Here is a 16,499-nt window from a genome sequence, read left to right as displayed (position 1 = left end):
GGAGCTAATCAACGGAGTCGAGTATTGGGGGCGAATCTCCATAAGCAAACCCCAATATACGCCGAAGTGCCAAATGGAGACTAGGCATTGCGGCTATGGTAAACTGGAACTGGTTCTGCGTCCATGCGCTCTGTGGACCATTGCGCAAGACGTCGACGAAGCCGAACTCTGGTGGGAGTAGTTGAGGTGGCATGCAGCGCCAGCTTGTGATAATAATGAAAGCGAAGAATTTATCCATAGAAATTGTTCGACGAATCCTCTCGAACTGGCAAAGAGGAAGGAAAGTGTAGGTGTATACAATGAACATCACACTGACGATGATGTGGAAAAAGTATACCTTGGCTAGGATAGGCATTAGCTATGGCGAGCTGCAGAGAATGTATCCCTGGATCTGCTGCTCCATATCGATTCCCGACCCCCTCTCCACAAGGCGTGCGATTGGGCGAGAAACCGAACGGTTTCATTATTGCGAATAAGATATGCGGAGTAAGCACGAGCGAGTTGGTATGACTTTGAATGTAAGTCTTCGATTAAATTTGGGGACATGGCTCTTCTTCTGCTCTTCTACATAATCTTCGCCTGTTTACAATAGCACTAACAGTGAAAGCAAGTACAATTGGTATAGAATTGTCAATAGGTATGTGAAAACATGAAATGCCACCTACTCACAAACAGGTTTAATAGTATTCTCGAAGATATCCATAGCTACGGTGGCTTAGGTGGAGTTGGTAGGATAGGAATAGCTGGATGTTAAGGTCGCGTGCTCATTTTCTGTAAGCGGCTGGAGAAAGACCTTTCATATACATGCTTGAGATTGGCCCGCGAGATAGGTACTACGTGGATCAGCTTTACCGTTCAAGCTACTGGGATTATGAAACGCAGGACTAAACTCAGTAGCTCTGGCGAATATGACAAAGAAATCAGCGTGGGATGCGGAGACTCAAACGGGCGCTCGGCAGCTTCTTTTAGAAGAAGCGCTACATCATACGTTAATGCATGAAGGAATTTGATGGGATAGTGGCCAATAGGATAGCACCAAGGAGATAATTGAGATGAGGAACGAGCACTAGTTACAGGCCCAGATGTACCTCGCGGGTAGCGAGTCGAACCGTTGTTACTAGTAGACGGGTAGCATAACTCGGAGATAGGAATACGTACGCCCTATGGGCTCACCACCCAATATCGTTCGATAGGTTTGGCCACTCGGCACTTGGCCAATGACCAATTAATTGAAACCGCTTCGTCTGATCCATTGACCTGTTTTAACGCTCCGGATGCTCGTGGGTTGGCTCCGGGGCGACCATTGGTAGTGTGTCTTTTGCATTACTGGCATCGTAGAATTCCTGAATAATTTCGCTGGCAGGCACGCAAGATACACGTCTTTCCAAATCTTCGTAATTGATGTTTTGCTCCCGTTTAACTCTTCAGCAGTCTTCATCTAACATGGCGATATCTACATACTTCTTGTACTGCATGGGCGCTAGAGATTTTTTACGTGGAATTGTACGTTTCGAAGATTTGGGTCGTTCCCACCAGCGAAATACTCACAGGTGGTATTTACGAGCGTCATGTACGTAGGCGGAGACGGAAGAGCGCCTGCGGCTATTGAGTCAGTCAAGTGATGAGGGTAAGACCATTGTGGGCAGAGCCTACTAGAATTGTGGTTTCATTGCTCTGCTGGATTGTTGAGCGATGTTATGGTGTTTTTAATAGCGGCAGAAAATAAATCATTCTGGAACGTCAAAAGATGTCCCCGCTTGGTAACGGCTCCTGCCAATCCAGACATTTAGTTAAAAACAAAGAACATTTTTCGGAGTATGTGTGCATACAGGTGATCCTTATTCTTAAGAAACACGCTACAAGGCTGAACATAGAGAGTGAGAACGGTTTGATGAATCAATAAAACATCCTAGATATGTAATAACTATCCCCCGTACCTCGCCACACTCGCCTCATTTAAACAAGGCACAAGGCTGAGATCGCTTGACTTCGGCCAAGCCTTCCAAACTCGGGGTCCTGACATTCAACACCACGCGCCCATAACCACCTGCACCCCCCGCCTCCGCTCACCTCACCCTCCATCTTTCAGCCAACTACTCTCAAGATGGACTCCATCCGCTCCCTCCTCCAGCCCATAACGCACAACCTACCGGCGCCCATAACCAGCACAGGCCGAACCCTCCTCGGTCCCTTCTGCTACAAAACTCTAATCCTGGACATCGACCCGTTTACTTCCCCGGACTGCCTCAAACTCGCCATCAGCAAGGCCCTTGGCATTGGTATCATCGGCGCCAGCTCCATCGTCAAGGTCCCGCAGCTGCTGAAGCTGCTGAACTCGCAGTCGGCCGCCGGTCTGTCCTTCCTGTCCTACCTGCTCGAGACGAGCTCGTACCTCATCAGCCTGAGCTACAATGTGCGTCACGGCTTCCCCTTCAGCACCTATGGCGAGACGGCCCTCATCCTGGTCCAGAACGTCGTCATCGCCGCGCTGGTGCTGAAATACTCAGGTCAGTCTGCTGGCGCTGCGGCGTGGGTGGCCGGACTCGCGGCGGCGGGTGCGGCCCTGTTTAGGGAGGATGTCGTCAATGTGAAGCAGCTTTCGTGGCTGCAAGCGGGTGCGGGGGTGTTGGGGGTTGCGAGCAAAGCGCCGCAGATCTATACTGTGTGGAGGGAAGGGGGAACAGGGCAGTTGAGCGCATTCGCCGTAAGTACACCACCTTCCACCACCACCACCCTCTACGCCTACATTTGTCTCTACTCTTTCAGCAAAGGGTACATGGCTGATTCTATACAATAGGTCTTCAACTACCTCCTCGGCTCCCTAAGCCGCATCTTCACCACCCTGCAGGAAGTTCCTGACCCACTCATCCTGTACGGCTTCGTTGCCGGCTTCGCTCTTAACGCTGTGCTCGCTGCGCAGATGATTTGGTACTGGAATAGCAGCGCGAGCAAGACGACCCCTACCTCCAAGCTCGAGCGTCCGGTTGGAGCGGATACCAAGCAAGCGATCGGAAGCAGCACTGGCGCGTTTCCTTCGCAGAAGGCGAAGAGCCCAAGTACGCGTCGGAGAGGATAGTCGGCTCAATCTGGGGATTTTAATTATATTTCAGACTTTTTGTTCTTGTATGGCTGGGCTGAGCATGGCCTTAGACCCATGCTCGCTGATGCTGGGTTGGAGAAGGAATGGGCAGGATATCTATTCAACATACCTTCCCACCAGCAGTTTAATCAAATCTGACATGAAACTTCACCTGTCACAAGCCAGCTGATATGTTTTGTGATGCTCAAAACTGCTCCTACTTTTCTAGCCCTTGGTCCCACCCTTACATCCGACCGTTTCATATGTAAGCCTGCTCGATTTGCATCGATTCGTCTCACAAGGTAGCAGATCTCTCACGCCTATCATTCCAAAGACTTTCAGAAAGCAGTTTTATTACCACCATAGTACAGTTCTCGCCCGCCCTTCCCAGCCCCTCAGAAAACCTCCATCCTGTTCGCAGAATATCCCAGAAAAGAAAAAGAAAGGCCCTTTCACAAGACGAGCATACAGTTCATCCAGAAAAGCCCGCACTTTCACCCCAGCGCAATTTTGCCCCTAATAAGTTCCGGTCACACGCCCCAAAAGGCATCCAAGCAAGCAAACAGCCCGGCCGTAAACCCGAGCCTGCAGGCACCATAAGTCAGACCCGCACACTATCTCATATCCTACCCTCCCACGCAGACCAAACCCAGCTCAACCCATTGAAATCATAGCCTCCCACCCCCCGCTCTTTCCCCATCCCTAAAACCCGTCATCAGACCCGTCCCCAAACAGTCCACTCTCCGCCGCCCTCCCCGCCGCATCCCACATACTCTCCAGCTCCTCCTCCTGCTGCTCCACAATCTGCAGCATCTGATTCCCATCCCCATTCTCATTCTCATGCACCTCAATCTCCGCCTCCGCCCTAACCTCCGCCTGGACAACCGCCGGTGTCAGCCCACGCGAAACGCTGCGTCGAGCACGCGGGCCAACTTCCGGCGCGCGCGATCCAGCGCGCGAGCCCGGCTGACTGGCACGCTTAGTCGCGGTCGGCGGGACGGAGAGGCCGCGCGAGGCGGGGCGTGACGAGGCCACGAGAAGCGAGCTAGCAGGCGGCTGGACCGACTGCGCGCGGGAGGCGGGCTGCGGCGACGGGGAGCGGTGACCGTTCGGTATGGAGCTGTCGCCGTTGGTGGCGTGGGCGTCGGTGTCCGCTGGCGGAGGGGTGGTGAACAGAGAGGAGGCAGAGGCGGGAGCGGAGGCGGGAGCGGAGGCGGGAGCGGCGGCAGGAGCGGCGGCGGGCTCTGCCATGTCCATCGTGTCTTGGGGGGACACAGCTTGCAGCTCTTCTTCGAAGCTAGGCTCGGCGCCAGCTTGGGGGTCGGCTGCGGCGGCAGGCTCGTCCACGTCCATTCTGGAGGCCTCGTCTTCTGCGGTCTCAGCAGGAGTGGCAGCGGTGCTGTGGGTGGTGTCTTGGCCGGCGAGGGACATGATAAAGTCCCATTCAGCTTTAGTGACTTTGCTGACGCTGAGTCGGCTTTGTTTGACGAGCTGCATGTTCTCGAGTGGACCGTAGGGATAAGCGTGCGACTTGAGAGTCTCCAAGCTGATGAGTTCGGGGAATTTCTGCTTGAAGGCAACGTGCACGAGGTGCCACTTCGGGCTGTCGCGCGAGGACTTGGGGTCGAAGTAGAGGTGCTTTTCGTTGAATGCGGACTCTGTAGGAAGGTCAGTAATGGGTACTAAGGACTGGATATGGCAAACGCGAAATCTCCGGTGTCCTTCATCGACCGAGACCGAAAAGGGAATGGATAAAACCAACCGTCAACAGAGCTCTCCTGCGCGATCTCCATGATGCCAGCAATGCCGGGCACCTTGCAGTTGGAATGGTAGAAGAACGCAAGGTCTCCAAGCTTCATCGCCATCATGTTATTCCTAGCGACATAGTTGCGAACGCCTAGGTGCTTCATTAGCCACGATGGAAAGGTAAGGCTAGGATAGAATGCCTAGAGGACTCACCATCCCAAGGCACGGGCGTCTCAGCAGCCATCAAATCATCAATGGAGAACTTGACATCGTATTCGCCCTCAATTCTGGACTCCGGTTCTGCCTTCATGAGCCAGTAGCGGCGTCCATCGTCTGCAGCAGTATCCTCAGTCGGAGCCGCAGCATCCTCGGTCGGAGCCGCAACATCCTCAGTCAGAGCCGCAACATCCTCAGTCAGAGCCGCAGCATCCTCAGTCGGAGCCGCAGCATCCTCAGTCGGAGCCGCAGCATCCTCGGTCGGAGCCGCAGCATCCTCGGTCGGAGCCGCAGCATCCTCGGTCGGAGCCGCAGCATCCTCGGTCGGAGCCGCAGCATCCTCAGTCAGAGCCGCAGCATTCTTCTCGGCTCTCTTGGCTGGTGCAGCTCTGACATTCTTCTCTGTGGCTTTGGCCGTGACCTTCGAGATCTGAGTCTTAGGCTTGTTGGCTGCGCCCTTCGGTCGTCCAAGGGGTTTTCCAGTTGGAGGTCTTCCACGCTGCTTCTTCGCAGTGGGTGCGGAATCTTCTGTATTACCAGCGGCTGGTCGTCCACGTTTCTTCCCCGAGCTAGCACTGGGTCCTTTAGCTGCGGTAGATACTGGTTTAGCAGCCAGCTCTGACTTTGGAGGGCGGCCTCTGCGCTTGGTGACTGTATCCTCCTTCGCTTTAACTGGGCCACGTCCCTTGCGCTTGGGAGGTTCGGAAGCTAGCTCGTCAGTTTCAGGATCTTGGGACTTAGCAGCTGGAGGACGACCTCTACGCTTAGGAGCCTCTTCAGTAGTCTCTCCCGGAGCTTTAGCAGCAGCTGGACGGCCTTTGCGATTGGGGGTGGCGATGGGTCGCTCCTCAGCTTCCGCTTCCTGAGCGAGACCAATCGAACCACGGCTACTGCGTCTAAGAGCAGGCTGCTCGACTGCAGCCTCCTTAGCTTTAGTCTCCTTTGGTTGAGATTTGTCAGTTGGCGGGCGCCCTCTGCGCTTGGGAGTGACATCAGCGGCAGGTTCCTTCTCTTGCGTCGCGGTTTTCGCAGGACGGCCACGACGCTTAGGAGCTGCCTCAGCAGGCTCTTCCTCGGCCTCTTCAGCAGCAGTGGTAGCAGCCTCCTTTGCCGGCCTGCCCCTCCGCCTCGACGTCTCAGCTTTCACTTCCTCGACTGCCTCTTCCACCTTCTTCGCGCCGCGTCCGCGCTTCTTCGGCGCCTCAACCTCATTCTCAGCTTCGTTCTCAGCCTCATTCTCAACCGCCTTGATCAGTTCATCAATCAACTGCTCCGCCGCGTCCGCCTCATCGTTCCCTTTCATAGAAGGACGGCCACGCCGCTTTGACGTCATGTTAGGGGTTGCGGCATCCACGTCCTTCGCAGCCTTGCCGGCTTTCGTTTTCTTGGGCGTGGGTTCTTCGACAGCTGCAGCTGTGGGAGGGCGACCGCGTTTGGTGCGTGTTGGGGGAGCAGGAGCTGCTGAAGCTTTGCTTTTCTTGGGTGGCATGGCGACGGTTCCTCAATCGCTTGAAGATGTGCGTGGAGAGACGAGAAGCGTTGGTTGTGGTCAGGTATGAGCAGCGTGAGGATGCGACGCGTAGTTAGCAACGCGTATGTCGATGAGATATATTCGCGTAGGATGGATTTTTTGGATTTGTATAGTTGAGATTGATGAGTTCAGTGGCTATACAATATCCGAAGTTGACTTCTAGTATTCGATCGTGATAGGCGCGTTAGCTGATACGGCGCGGATTGGAGGATGTAGTATCCGAAAAAAAAGAACGCGCTAATGTATCTGCGCTGACAGAAAGATAGAACTGAGCTCTTAAATGCTTACCAACTGCCTAGAAATTGGCATGGTAGCAAAGTTGGAGAAGAGCTGAAAGATGGAGAAAAGGAGAAGAAGTTTAGTATGGGGAGGAAATCGCGAGGTTGGGTGGATGTTTTGAATGCGGCAAGGCGGCAGAAAAGGCGAATTCGAAGTTGCAGGGGTGCGAAAATGGAATTGCCCAAAGCGCCCCGCATTCCGAAGAAATGTCTCAATGTTTAGATCTGAACTTGTCGCTCTATGTAAGACGCCCTAGTAATATCAAGTTTTTTATATTTCGGTCCTGCTTGAGAGAAGGAATCAACCGGAATCATTCAAATATTACTTCGTCACCCTGCACTGGGAGAATCTAACTTCACAGCGTCGTCGGGACTAAACTCGCATACATCACGCATATGAAAAGTTGTACATCATAGGTAAAACTGTGCATCAATCCACCATTTCGGAGTTTGAACATTTCCGCATTGCTAGCTAGGCCCTGTTCGCAAACATACAGAAGCCAGACCGTATACGTGCATCATCTCATCGAACTTCAGCAAGAAACCCGTAAATGCCCATGAAAAGAAGTCACTCTCTCCTCGCTTCATGCATCTGCCTAATACCTCTTGCCCTCCCTCAGCACATCGCTGTACTCCTCCAGTGGGCTCCTGTTAAGCTTCGTCTCTTTCCACAGGTTAGGTGTGAGGAAACCGTACGTGTTAGAGACGGCGACGAAGGTAGCCTTAAGGGTATTTTCGAGGGTCTTGGTAGAGCCAGACGATGCAGTGTAGATGTCTTGCACACCAGCGAGCTGGAGAAGGCGCTTGACGGCGGGCGATGCGACGAGACCAGTACCACGGGGAGCAGGAATGAGCTTTCGTAAATTAACAACAGCTCTCGCTTGGGTGTGTCTAGAACATGAGTATAGAAAGATTTTAACTCACCCTAACAGTGACACTACCACACTTTCCGCTCTCCTTGGTTGGCAGCGAATGCGGCTCACCGAGGTTGGTACCCCAGTAACCTCTTCGGATGGGCACAACGCTGAGCTTCGCGATGATGATGGCAGCACGGATGGCGGTAGCGACTTCCTTAGAGGTCTTGATACCGAGGCCAATGTGGCCCTCCGAGTCACCAATGACGACGATGGCCTTGAAGCGGGTACGCTGACCGGCACGGGTCTGCTTCTGTACAGGCTTGATCTGTAGTTGAGATGAACAAGTTAGCAATCCGTTTCAGGCCCATTCCTAACAATTCTTTTCGCTCGTCTAGATATTTTATGTTGGAAGGTGTCTCAGCCCATCCACTTCCCATGTGTTCTCATCCCACCCACGAGGCTAAAATTCTCACCTTCATAACCTCATCCTTCAGCTTCGGTAGGAAGAAGTCCACAATCTGGTACTCCTTGATGGGCAGCGAATGCAGGTAGATCTCTTCCATACTCTTGATCTTGCCAGCCTTTACCAGACGGCCCAACTTGGTGACCGGCTGCCATTCCTTCTCCTCAGACTTGCCGCCGCCGCGACGACCACGGCCTCGTCCACGTCCGCGACCTCTGTCACCGCCGCGGTCACCACGAGATCCGAATCCGCCGCGAGCTCCGGCTGGGGCGGGCGCGTCAGCCATGTTGATCGAGTATCAAGAGATTAGTTTTGGTGGGGTCGGATTGGGGGGGACGAGCTGGTATAGAGTCAGTTGAGATGAATTGGGAGGATGAGGTATTCTGTGGGAATATGAGGGACATACAGCAAAAAGTATCTGGTGTTGGGCGAATAAATCGTCGTCTCGACTCGATGTCGAAGAAGGCATGGAATGTCGAAATTTGGTGCGTGAGTTCGGCTAATCTTCGGGGTTACTAAGCGAGCTAATCACGTCCCACATTAACTCAACACCATTACCGCTATCACGAGAATTCTGCTAGCGGATATATTATAACGCGAATTAAACCACATAAGTATTTCTATCATTCTAATAACAGGAATCTCCGGCCATTGAGCCGCGGTGCATAATCCGAGAGTATGAATGGCAGAATATACGGTTCGCTTCTACCATTCACAATCCTTCAGTCCAATCAACATCTCTTATGAACTCCCCACACCGCACACTTAGTATACACGAGCATCCGCCCTGAAAGCCGTTAACAACAAAATAAGGAGATGCAAGCATGCGTGAGCCTGTCCCAATTCTGATGCGCCAAATCCTTTGCAGGTGACTAAGAATCGACAAGAGACCCTGATAAAAAACAAAGCTCTCCGTAGCGGATATGAAAAAGTCATCAGTACGAAAAGAAAACAGCTAATCCCACGCTCATACGCCATGAGGCGCAACCCGTCTTGGCCCAACAAAATCATAACTCAACAGCTGATCGAATGAGGCAGTTCAGGCAGGGTTGACGTCTACAACTCCAGTTTCTGAGCCCAGTTCATGCTTGCGACGCCGCTGCTATGCCACCTAGAGGTTTGCGTCTCTTGTGAGGATTCGCCTAAATCCACAGACAAGGACCTGCGAAGCATTTGACTCTTTAAGCGCCGCATCGGTGTTTTTTTGGATTTGTTTTTCTTTCGGCTTCAAGCTGGGCTGCACGATCAAGGTCCGGCATTTCGCGTTGAAGAGCATCCCGTTGAGGTCCGATTGCAGTTTGTCGATGCTCCTCTCCTGACTTGACCTGTTCCAGGCGTTTCTGATACAGTTCAAAGTTGCTAGAAATTTCTGAAGTCCTACTGACACCTGACCGGCCCTACACAGGGACGGTGGTGTTAGTAGCTCTGTAGAGGTTGATTTGCAGGCTGTGAATGACGGAAGTTAGCCAATATCCGGGATATATACATATAAAAATGGGAGGTGCGCTACGACGCTCGGGATATATTCGGACGTACTGGGCTGTTCAGCATACTCTGTCGCTTGTTGCGACTCTTCTTGATATGGCTCTTTAGTGCGCTAGAATCGAGAGGCTTTAAAAGTTCAAAGCTGCAAAGTAATTCTGCGGAAACAGACATGACGGCTCCCCAATTGTCGAATTCCCCACAATACTGGTCTAATTAGTAAATAAAATATTGTTAGAGTTAGCTTGACTTACATTCGGCGCAGAGAACACGGTAACCAAGATCCGATCATTAAAAAATTCATATCCATCTTCAACCACCATGTGCGCTCTGCATACCAAATCGAAATCGTGTCGCTGCAAAAATTCCATGATGACTTTCTTCCCGAAACAGTAACTGACACCCCGTTCGTTGGATTCCCAATCATTCTCCATATCTGCTGGGTCACTCCAGAGTAGATCATTCAGCAAGCCATAGTCTGGGACGTCGGTAGGTCTTGCGATCTGACGTATGTCATCCATATGCGACAAACTTGGAGAGAGGCCACCATGAACGCAGAAAATTTTTCCAGCAACGATAGACGCGATTGGAAGTGTGTTGAAGGTGTCGACGAACGCTTTCCAAACCTTGACATTACATCGGCGTTTGCATTCGTCATAAAACCCGTAGACTCTGGTAACGTTGGCGCACTCATGGTTTCCACGTAGGAGGAAGAAGTTTTCTGGAAACTTGAGCTTGTAGCACAGGAGCAACAAGATGGTCTCCAGACTTTGCTTTCCTCTGTCGACGTAATCACCCAGAAATAGGTAGTTAGAGTTGGGCGGAAAGCCACACATTTCAAACATTCGGATAAGATCAGTGTATTGGCCGTGGACATCGCCGACAATCTTGACGGGGGGTGAGAGCTCCAGAAGCGCTGGCTGAGACAGGAACACTTCCCTTGCAGCTTGACAGATCGCAAATATTTCCGCATTCTTCAAACAGACCGTCTTGGTTACCTTTCCTGCGTAGGCGGCGTCTAGCAATCGCTGAATCATGTCGTCAAGGTCAGTTACCTTGAGTGCGCCAATTTCCATTGGTGAGCCGGAGCCATCTGTGGGAGCCGGCGTTTCAGGAACCCTAGGTATAGGCTGATCCCTCTTCTGAAGTATGGACTCCTTTGGTTGCTGGGCGGAGGACGGCATCGGAACCCCGCTGGGAGGGGCATCAGAAACATGATCGACCTCACCAGTTCGTTGTGCTCGATCTACAGAATCATGCCCATGGCCAAGCGAGGCTGATTGTATTGGTGAAGGAGGAGGTTGTGGGCTCTCGGAGAGAGCATTCGCGCGGGCTGCAGAAGCATCGACGGTTGGCGTTTGCGCGGATGAAGATGACCCTCGACGCGACCGCTGGCTAGCGGATTTGGCGCTGACTGCCGACTTAGTTGATGCAGCATCTGATTTGTCAATTCCGCCGTTGCTTGGACCAGTCTCGATGCTGAGTCCAGAAGTAGAGTTCCTAGGGCTCTCTGTCTTCCCGCTTCCAGGTATCTTGGATTTAATGGAACTGCGCAAAGATCGGGAAGACTCTTTCGTATCCGATCTGTTAAACGAAGGATAGTTGTCCCGCTCTAATGCGAGTCCCTCGCTCGATGGCTTCGCTCCCTCGCCTTTATCCTTTTTATTGCTGGAGGGCTGATTACCCATGCTGCCCAATGACTGAAGTGTCTAGGTGCGGTGTTTGTTCCTACTCAAGCTGGATGTGGAGAATGTTTTGGTGTAGGGAAGGAGGGGTGTGACAGCCCAAACGCGACAGGGATTGCAGTCTCCGTTCCTTCCGTTTTTTGCCGACTCCGTATCCTCCTCAGCCACTTGCCAAGTTTTTGTAGATTGGCGACCGTTGTAAGGATAGAAGGAAGGCGTGTTAGGGAGGCTTGTAGAGCCTCGAGAGGAAGGCGAGGAACCGGGCTTCGACTGAAGCTGTCGTTATCGCGTTGGCAGGACAGTGGCCACGGCCTATCGGCAGAAGAGAAGGGGGGAGCGAGTCTGCCGAGGGGGGAGGGGAATACTGTTTTTGAGCCAGGTTAGATACTGTTTCCTGAAATCAATATAGGGTTCGTGAGAAGGCGTTCATGGAGGCGAGGCTAATGTTGATGACGGCAAGCGGGTGACGGCAAGTCGGCGCACGAACTAGAACTGGTTCAAATAAGCCTGGGTGCTTTATTAATCGGATATCGGTGTGATTTGCGAGCGATGATGTGCGACGAAGCTACAGCAGGGCTTCAACCGGTCAAGAAAGTGGATTGTAGGAAGATGCGACATGTGATAGGCAAGGCAGTCACTAGCCAGGGTGGCGGGCAGACTTACATTCGGTGAGCGCAACAGTGGTGCGCAATTCTGCGAAAGGGCGGGGAAGTGAAGCGGTGGACAAGAAGGGGCTGGAGGAGCGGGAGGGCGGGCAGGTCAAGATACAGAGTGAAAGTTGTTCAGTGCGAGGAGCGTTGGCTGTGCTCGTAGGACCGCTGCTATTTGCCCGCGGCGCTGACGGGGCAGAAGCCCCGGGCCTCTTGGATGACTTGGCGGAGAAATCGGACGGCATTCAAAAGAACACCAGGAAAGGCGCAGACATTCTTTTCTACGAACACCCGTCTCCTTCCATCTCACTCCCCTCTGTTCACTGCTAACCAGCCACGCGTCTCCAACTCGCCTCCGTGAGTCACCTCTACTCTTCAAAATGCGAACCGCGTGGGGGATTTAGACTTCTAATATGGTCTGACCACTTGACCACAACATAATGCAGCATCATGCTGCCACCCGATTCATGAAGCGTGTCACAGCATATGTGCGGGATAGAATCTCCTTTATCTCAGGGGATTGTAAAAATCCCATTGTTCCGTATTCTCCTCCCAAACCTTTGCCGTCATATACAAACGACTCGAAGCAGCCGCGTGAACAACGTTTGAAATTCGACTTCAATGATTTTCTTTCTGTGCGTTTGCTTCCATTCTCACCAGAGTTGCGCCAAGGCATTAACTCAGTAATGTTATACTCAGTTATGCATCGTAACATTTGGGCTGGTCAGGCAGAGATACAGAAAGCCACCAAATACGAAGGATGAAGAATTGACGCATCCTTCGCGAAACTGAAGCGAGAGAATACAGGAATAGTAATTTTAGCCACATTGCTTGAGAAATAAGATTGCCAATCTCAGAGGAATTGTCCTGAAAGGCTTCAGTGCTATATCACGAGGATAGATATGATTAGACAGGATAGTTAAAAGATCAACCAACGATCACAGCTCCAGTCCGCTACTCACTGCGCCAAACTCTTTGAAGTCAGTCACGGCTGCCCTAACTTAGTTGCAGCACTACAGACAACAACGCAACAGATACCCTGGGTAAAGGACCTGGAAAGAGGCCTAAAGCGTTACCAGTTGCAAGATGCCACCTAGGAGAAGTTTCAATGTCAACACTGAACAAAATTAGAAAGTATCAACCTCTAAGAGGCTCATGGGCGGAATGCCGAAAATAAACTTCTGTTTGCAACAACAGTATATCAACCACGTTCCAAGATTTGTGCGGCCTTTGGAATTTGCATAAAGCCCTCCTGTTCTCTTCTCCACCAGCGACCGACGCGGAGTAGCCTGAATCCTGCAAACTCTGTGTTGTAGGTCAAATATCTACAACGTGTTATTTTAAACTGTATTGACAAGAAATAATAGTAGTAGTAAATTCAGGCCTTTGCATAGCCGCGTCGGGGCATTTCAAACCTGCCAGCGCTAGAGTGCTTTAGTAGCTCTACTAAAACCGGGCGATTATTTACAATCTCAGAATTTTCATTGCCCTTGTTTAGATATAAACTAATCAAGGACTTCAAAGTTATTCATACATTGGCCGTGGACACTAACTAGCGAAGAAGGGCTTCTCAAAACCACCGTCTCTCCATTCTTCAGCGCCCTCTTTAGGTGGTTTCGGTTCCGTTATACTTGTGATGCGAAGTCTGTAAACATTATTTAAGAACCGAATCGAGCCCCTCGACTGAAAGCTATGCGCCAAGCTATCTACTGCAAACAAGATCATATGTACGTACACGTTCATGGTGTTGTTTGTTGTATTAGTTCTACCTGACATGAGATCGCACATAGCAAACATCAAGTACGCTAAACAGCCTTTGGAAGATGAATGTGAACGTAAATTAGGTATAATAGGCTCTTTAAGGCTCCATTCGACTTGTACTTCAATCTGAAATTAGGACAGCAACGAATCAGTGTCAGCGGCGTTCATACCATGCTGAGTTCTCATGTGAGTGAGTAGAAGGCGTTGATCTTTGTGAATTGTGGAGCTTTTGCATCGGTTCAGGGCAGCGTTGGTGTGTAAGGTTTCTTCGATGGTCCTGGGGTTTTTCAAGGGGTGGATAGTTCTTTGTTTCGCAGGCCCACTGTGAAGAACTCTTGCTGGTCCCCTCGTAGTTAGTGTATTTTCTTGAAATGTCTCTTAAAAGAGACCTCCGTTTCGATGAATTGCGTTGATTTTCAACCCAGATATCGACAGCGCGTTGGCTGATAGCCGGAATGAGCAATGTTTATATGCTTCTGAAGTTGCCATTCGGAAGTGTACACAGTTCTTGGACCGCACCCGTAAATACAAGGCCGAGGCTCCAATCTTGCCTTGCCTTTGTGGGTTTGAAGATAAGTTTTAAGTATCGTTTTGGCAGTAAAGGATTTGTGACATTCATCTACGTGGTACGGGAGCCTTGCTTTAGCTTTAGCCCTTTGTACAAGCATATCCGCATCAGTGGAGCAGGTTGGGAGATGTTGCCTGAGACCCTCTAAGCTTGGAAAGATGCTTTTGCATCCGTGCGCCTTGTTTAGATAAGTATGGATGAACGTTATCTCATAAATCCGACGCTTCGCAGAAGATTCAGGTGACTGACTTGGGGCAACGCACGGGCTGCATACTAACTCCTAGGCCAATCAGAACCCCTACATACCCCCTGTCACCAAAATCTTCTGCGAAGCGTCTGAGCTTATAGGTCACGGCTCGGCTGAGCGCCGAGTCGCTGAGCCGCACGTGACACTAACAACCCCCCGTCGACATTCGCGAATGTCCACGGCCAAGCCTGCAGCCAAGCCGTGGATATTTTTGAATACAAGGGGGTAACCTGAGCGGGCTGCCGCCCTCCCTGCTAGCGCTGACGTGGGTTTAGGCCTAATAAAGTATAGCTCTTTGTATTATAAATGCATATAGAAGCCACTAGAATAGAAATATAAAACAATAGGGGGTAAGAGATCCTTATATCTTATATCCTAAAATGCCAAAATCTTGTTCGCCGGCAGCGTGGCCACCACCCTATTTCTATTCTTCGAGATCTAGGTACCCAACTCTCCTACTATAAGCGTAATATTACTTATTCCCTCTCTTAATACGCTAGCTGGCAACACTATAAGATTACTACCTCCCTTAGTATACCTCGCAGAACTGTATTAAATTCTCTCTAAAAAGATATATAGACTCCTTATAAGCAGAGAGATAGGAAGCCAAATATTAATATACTAACACAATAGCGCCTTATTATACGTGCTAAGCTTAATCGCTTTCACTAACGGAAGCCATTTAAAGAGATTATATTCTTAAAGGGCGTCTCTACCTACAAGCAATCTTTATATAAAGCTTTTAAAAAGGAAGGCTACTTTTACCGCATTACTATAGAGAAGCCGCTTATTATACCTAAATAATAAGAGGTACGGCTAAGATGGGCCTATTTTTATTTAGAGTAAACTCCTAAAATATAAGTAGTAGTAATTTAAATAAATAAGGCTTCTATTTAAATATGTAAAGGCTAGGTCTTTATTACTAGATACACTAAGGAGAAATATAATATTAATTACTATATCCTTAAATTTAGGGGATATTTAAGCTAAATAATTTATAGTAGTATCTCCTATAGAAATAAGGGACCTTTAATAGTTTTTAAAAAGGACTAGTTAACTAAGCTTAGCTATAAGGGGACTTTATAAATAGGGGGCTATAAGGCACGATTGTAGGAATAGGATAAATTAGTAAAAGAGATAAATCTTTAAGGAGGTAAAGCCTCTAGGATTGTAGAGACTATATACTATAAGTATATACCTCTAGTATATAACCAGCGACCATCTAAGGGGCATTTAGGGGTTGCCCTAAGGGTAACCTAAGGCGTCCGCAATAATATCCCTTATATTATCCCCTCCCTTCTTACAGTTAGCCCCTAATTACTATTACCTTATAGTAGGGAGATTATAAGGGCTCGTCCTAGAAGGGGTTTAAAGAGATATTAAAGAGATATTAGTATGCCGCTATATATTATCTATCTATCTAACCTGTTACGGCTCGTATAAATGCCTCTAAACCGAAGCTTATAGAATGCTGTATTACGAAGATACTAAGCTAAGGAGCAGAGAAGGTTAAGGAAAGGACACGTCTATATACAGGCGCCAAGTCTCCAAGCCAGCCCCTGACTAGGGTCTGTAACGGTACCGTGATATCACCCCCTCCTTTAAGAAAGCCTGCCCTTAGGCTTTGTATAAGCCCCTTATTAGAAAAGAAAGAGAAAAAAAAGAAATTTGGTATCTAGGCGCTTGATTGCGATGCCGGTTAACCTAGGACTTGCAGTAGTCCTGCAGCTCCTGCTGCTACGGAGGTATATCACTATACCTGGTTGACGTAGGGCAGGCAGCCGTCCTACAGCTCCTGTGAGGGGTATATTGCTATACCTAGTTGACGTAGGGCAGGCAGCCGTCCTGCAGCTCTTACTGCTGCGAGAGGTATATTGCTAGGAGCCCTCCGTTGGTCGTTGTTCCTCCTCTAGAACTCTAGTACCTCTTAGCTCTA

At 50.1% G+C, this 16,499-nt stretch overlaps 6 protein-coding genes across 6 annotated transcripts; 1 reads left to right on the top strand and 5 right to left on the bottom strand.

The window, feature by feature from the left end:
* Positions 1–2,057: 2,057 nt before the first annotated feature.
* On the top strand, positions 2,058–3,100 carry K441DRAFT_650273 (mannose-P-dolichol utilization defect 1 protein). The gene is made up of 2 exons (XM_067647011.1): positions 2,058–2,704; positions 2,798–3,100. The coding sequence occupies exons 1-2, from the start codon at positions 2,105–2,107 to the stop codon at positions 3,074–3,076; spliced, it is 879 nt and encodes a 292-aa protein (XP_067510297.1). The 5' UTR covers positions 2,058–2,104; the 3' UTR covers positions 3,077–3,100.
* A 190-nt stretch (positions 3,101–3,290) lies between these two features.
* Positions 3,291–6,946, bottom strand: K441DRAFT_650272 (DUF55-domain-containing protein). Its single transcript, XM_067647010.1, has 4 exons — positions 5,232–6,946; positions 5,039–5,189; positions 4,842–4,976; positions 3,291–4,737 (listed from the first exon to the last, which is right to left on the bottom strand). The coding sequence occupies exons 1-4, from the start codon at positions 6,528–6,530 to the stop codon at positions 3,782–3,784; spliced, it is 2,541 nt and encodes an 846-aa protein (XP_067510296.1). The 5' UTR covers positions 6,531–6,946; the 3' UTR covers positions 3,291–3,781.
* A 200-nt stretch (positions 6,947–7,146) lies between these two features.
* On the bottom strand, positions 7,147–8,617 carry K441DRAFT_650271 (40S ribosomal protein uS5). The gene is made up of 4 exons (XM_067647009.1): positions 8,577–8,617; positions 8,181–8,510; positions 7,775–8,032; positions 7,147–7,704 (listed from the first exon to the last, which is right to left on the bottom strand). Exons 2-4 carry the CDS (start codon positions 8,454–8,456, stop codon positions 7,447–7,449), a joined length of 792 nt encoding a protein of 263 aa, XP_067510295.1. The 5' UTR covers positions 8,457–8,510; positions 8,577–8,617; the 3' UTR covers positions 7,147–7,446.
* An 811-nt stretch (positions 8,618–9,428) lies between these two features.
* Positions 9,429–11,538, bottom strand: K441DRAFT_3672 (serine/threonine-protein phosphatase PP-Z). Its single transcript, XM_067641426.1, has 2 exons — positions 9,907–11,538; positions 9,429–9,859 (listed from the first exon to the last, which is right to left on the bottom strand). Exons 1-2 carry the CDS (start codon positions 11,338–11,340, stop codon positions 9,677–9,679), a joined length of 1,617 nt encoding a protein of 538 aa, XP_067510294.1. The 5' UTR covers positions 11,341–11,538; the 3' UTR covers positions 9,429–9,676.
* Positions 11,539–12,329, bottom strand: K441DRAFT_3702 (uncharacterized protein). The gene is made up of 2 exons (XM_067641440.1): positions 12,001–12,329; positions 11,539–11,844 (listed from the first exon to the last, which is right to left on the bottom strand). The coding sequence occupies exons 1-2, from the start codon at positions 12,230–12,232 to the stop codon at positions 11,738–11,740; spliced, it is 339 nt and encodes a 112-aa protein (XP_067510293.1). The 5' UTR covers positions 12,233–12,329; the 3' UTR covers positions 11,539–11,737.
* A 1,645-nt stretch (positions 12,330–13,974) lies between these two features.
* Positions 13,975–14,450, bottom strand: K441DRAFT_3652 (uncharacterized protein). The gene has a single exon (XM_067641414.1). The coding sequence runs from the start codon at positions 14,414–14,416 to the stop codon at positions 14,165–14,167; it is 252 nt and encodes an 83-aa protein (XP_067510292.1). The 5' UTR covers positions 14,417–14,450; the 3' UTR covers positions 13,975–14,164.
* Between the last annotated feature and the right edge of the window lie 2,049 nt (positions 14,451–16,499).

Source organism: Cenococcum geophilum (genome assembly GCF_001692895.1).
Source record: "Cenococcum geophilum 1.58 unplaced genomic scaffold K441scaffold_1, whole genome shotgun sequence".
NCBI lineage: Eukaryota > Fungi > Ascomycota > Dothideomycetes > Gloniales > Gloniaceae > Cenococcum > Cenococcum geophilum.
Note: the sequence above shows the minus strand (reverse complement) of the source record. Positions and strands in the feature narration are given on the sequence as shown.

Coding starts and splice junctions, on each gene's coding strand:
- K441DRAFT_650273 (XM_067647011.1), top strand. CDS start 2,105: ATGGACTCCATCCGCTCCCTCCTCCAGCCCATAACGCACAACCTACCG. Junction 2,705..2,797: donor GGCAGTTGAGCGCATTCGCC/GTAAGTACACCA, acceptor TCTATACAATAG/GTCTTCAACTACCTCCTCGG.
- K441DRAFT_650272 (XM_067647010.1), bottom strand. CDS start 6,530: ATGCCACCCAAGAAAAGCAAAGCTTCAGCAGCTCCTGCTCCCCCAACA. Junction 4,977..5,038: donor GACGCCCGTGCCTTGGGATG/GTGAGTCCTCTA, acceptor TGAAGCACCTAG/GCGTTCGCAACTATGTCGCT. Junction 4,738..4,841: donor GCAGGAGAGCTCTGTTGACG/GTTGGTTTTATC, acceptor ACCTTCCTACAG/AGTCCGCATTCAACGAAAAG.
- K441DRAFT_650271 (XM_067647009.1), bottom strand. CDS start 8,456: ATGGCTGACGCGCCCGCCCCAGCCGGAGCTCGCGGCGGATTCGGATCT. Junction 8,033..8,180: donor TGAAGGATGAGGTTATGAAG/GTGAGAATTTTA, acceptor TCTCAACTACAG/ATCAAGCCTGTACAGAAGCA. Junction 7,705..7,774: donor GTGGTAGTGTCACTGTTAGG/GTGAGTTAAAAT, acceptor AATTTACGAAAG/CTCATTCCTGCTCCCCGTGG.
- K441DRAFT_3672 (XM_067641426.1), bottom strand. CDS start 11,340: ATGGGTAATCAGCCCTCCAGCAATAAAAAGGATAAAGGCGAGGGAGCG. Junction 9,860..9,906: donor CCGTGTTCTCTGCGCCGAAT/GTAAGTCAAGCT, acceptor TAATTAGACCAG/TATTGTGGGGAATTCGACAA.
- K441DRAFT_3702 (XM_067641440.1), bottom strand. CDS start 12,232: ATGCCGTCCGATTTCTCCGCCAAGTCATCCAAGAGGCCCGGGGCTTCT. Junction 11,845..12,000: donor CACTGTTGCGCTCACCGAAT/GTAAGTCTGCCC, acceptor TAAAGCACCCAG/GCTTATTTGAACCAGTTCTA.
- K441DRAFT_3652 (XM_067641414.1), bottom strand. CDS start 14,416: ATGCTTGTACAAAGGGCTAAAGCTAAAGCAAGGCTCCCGTACCACGTA.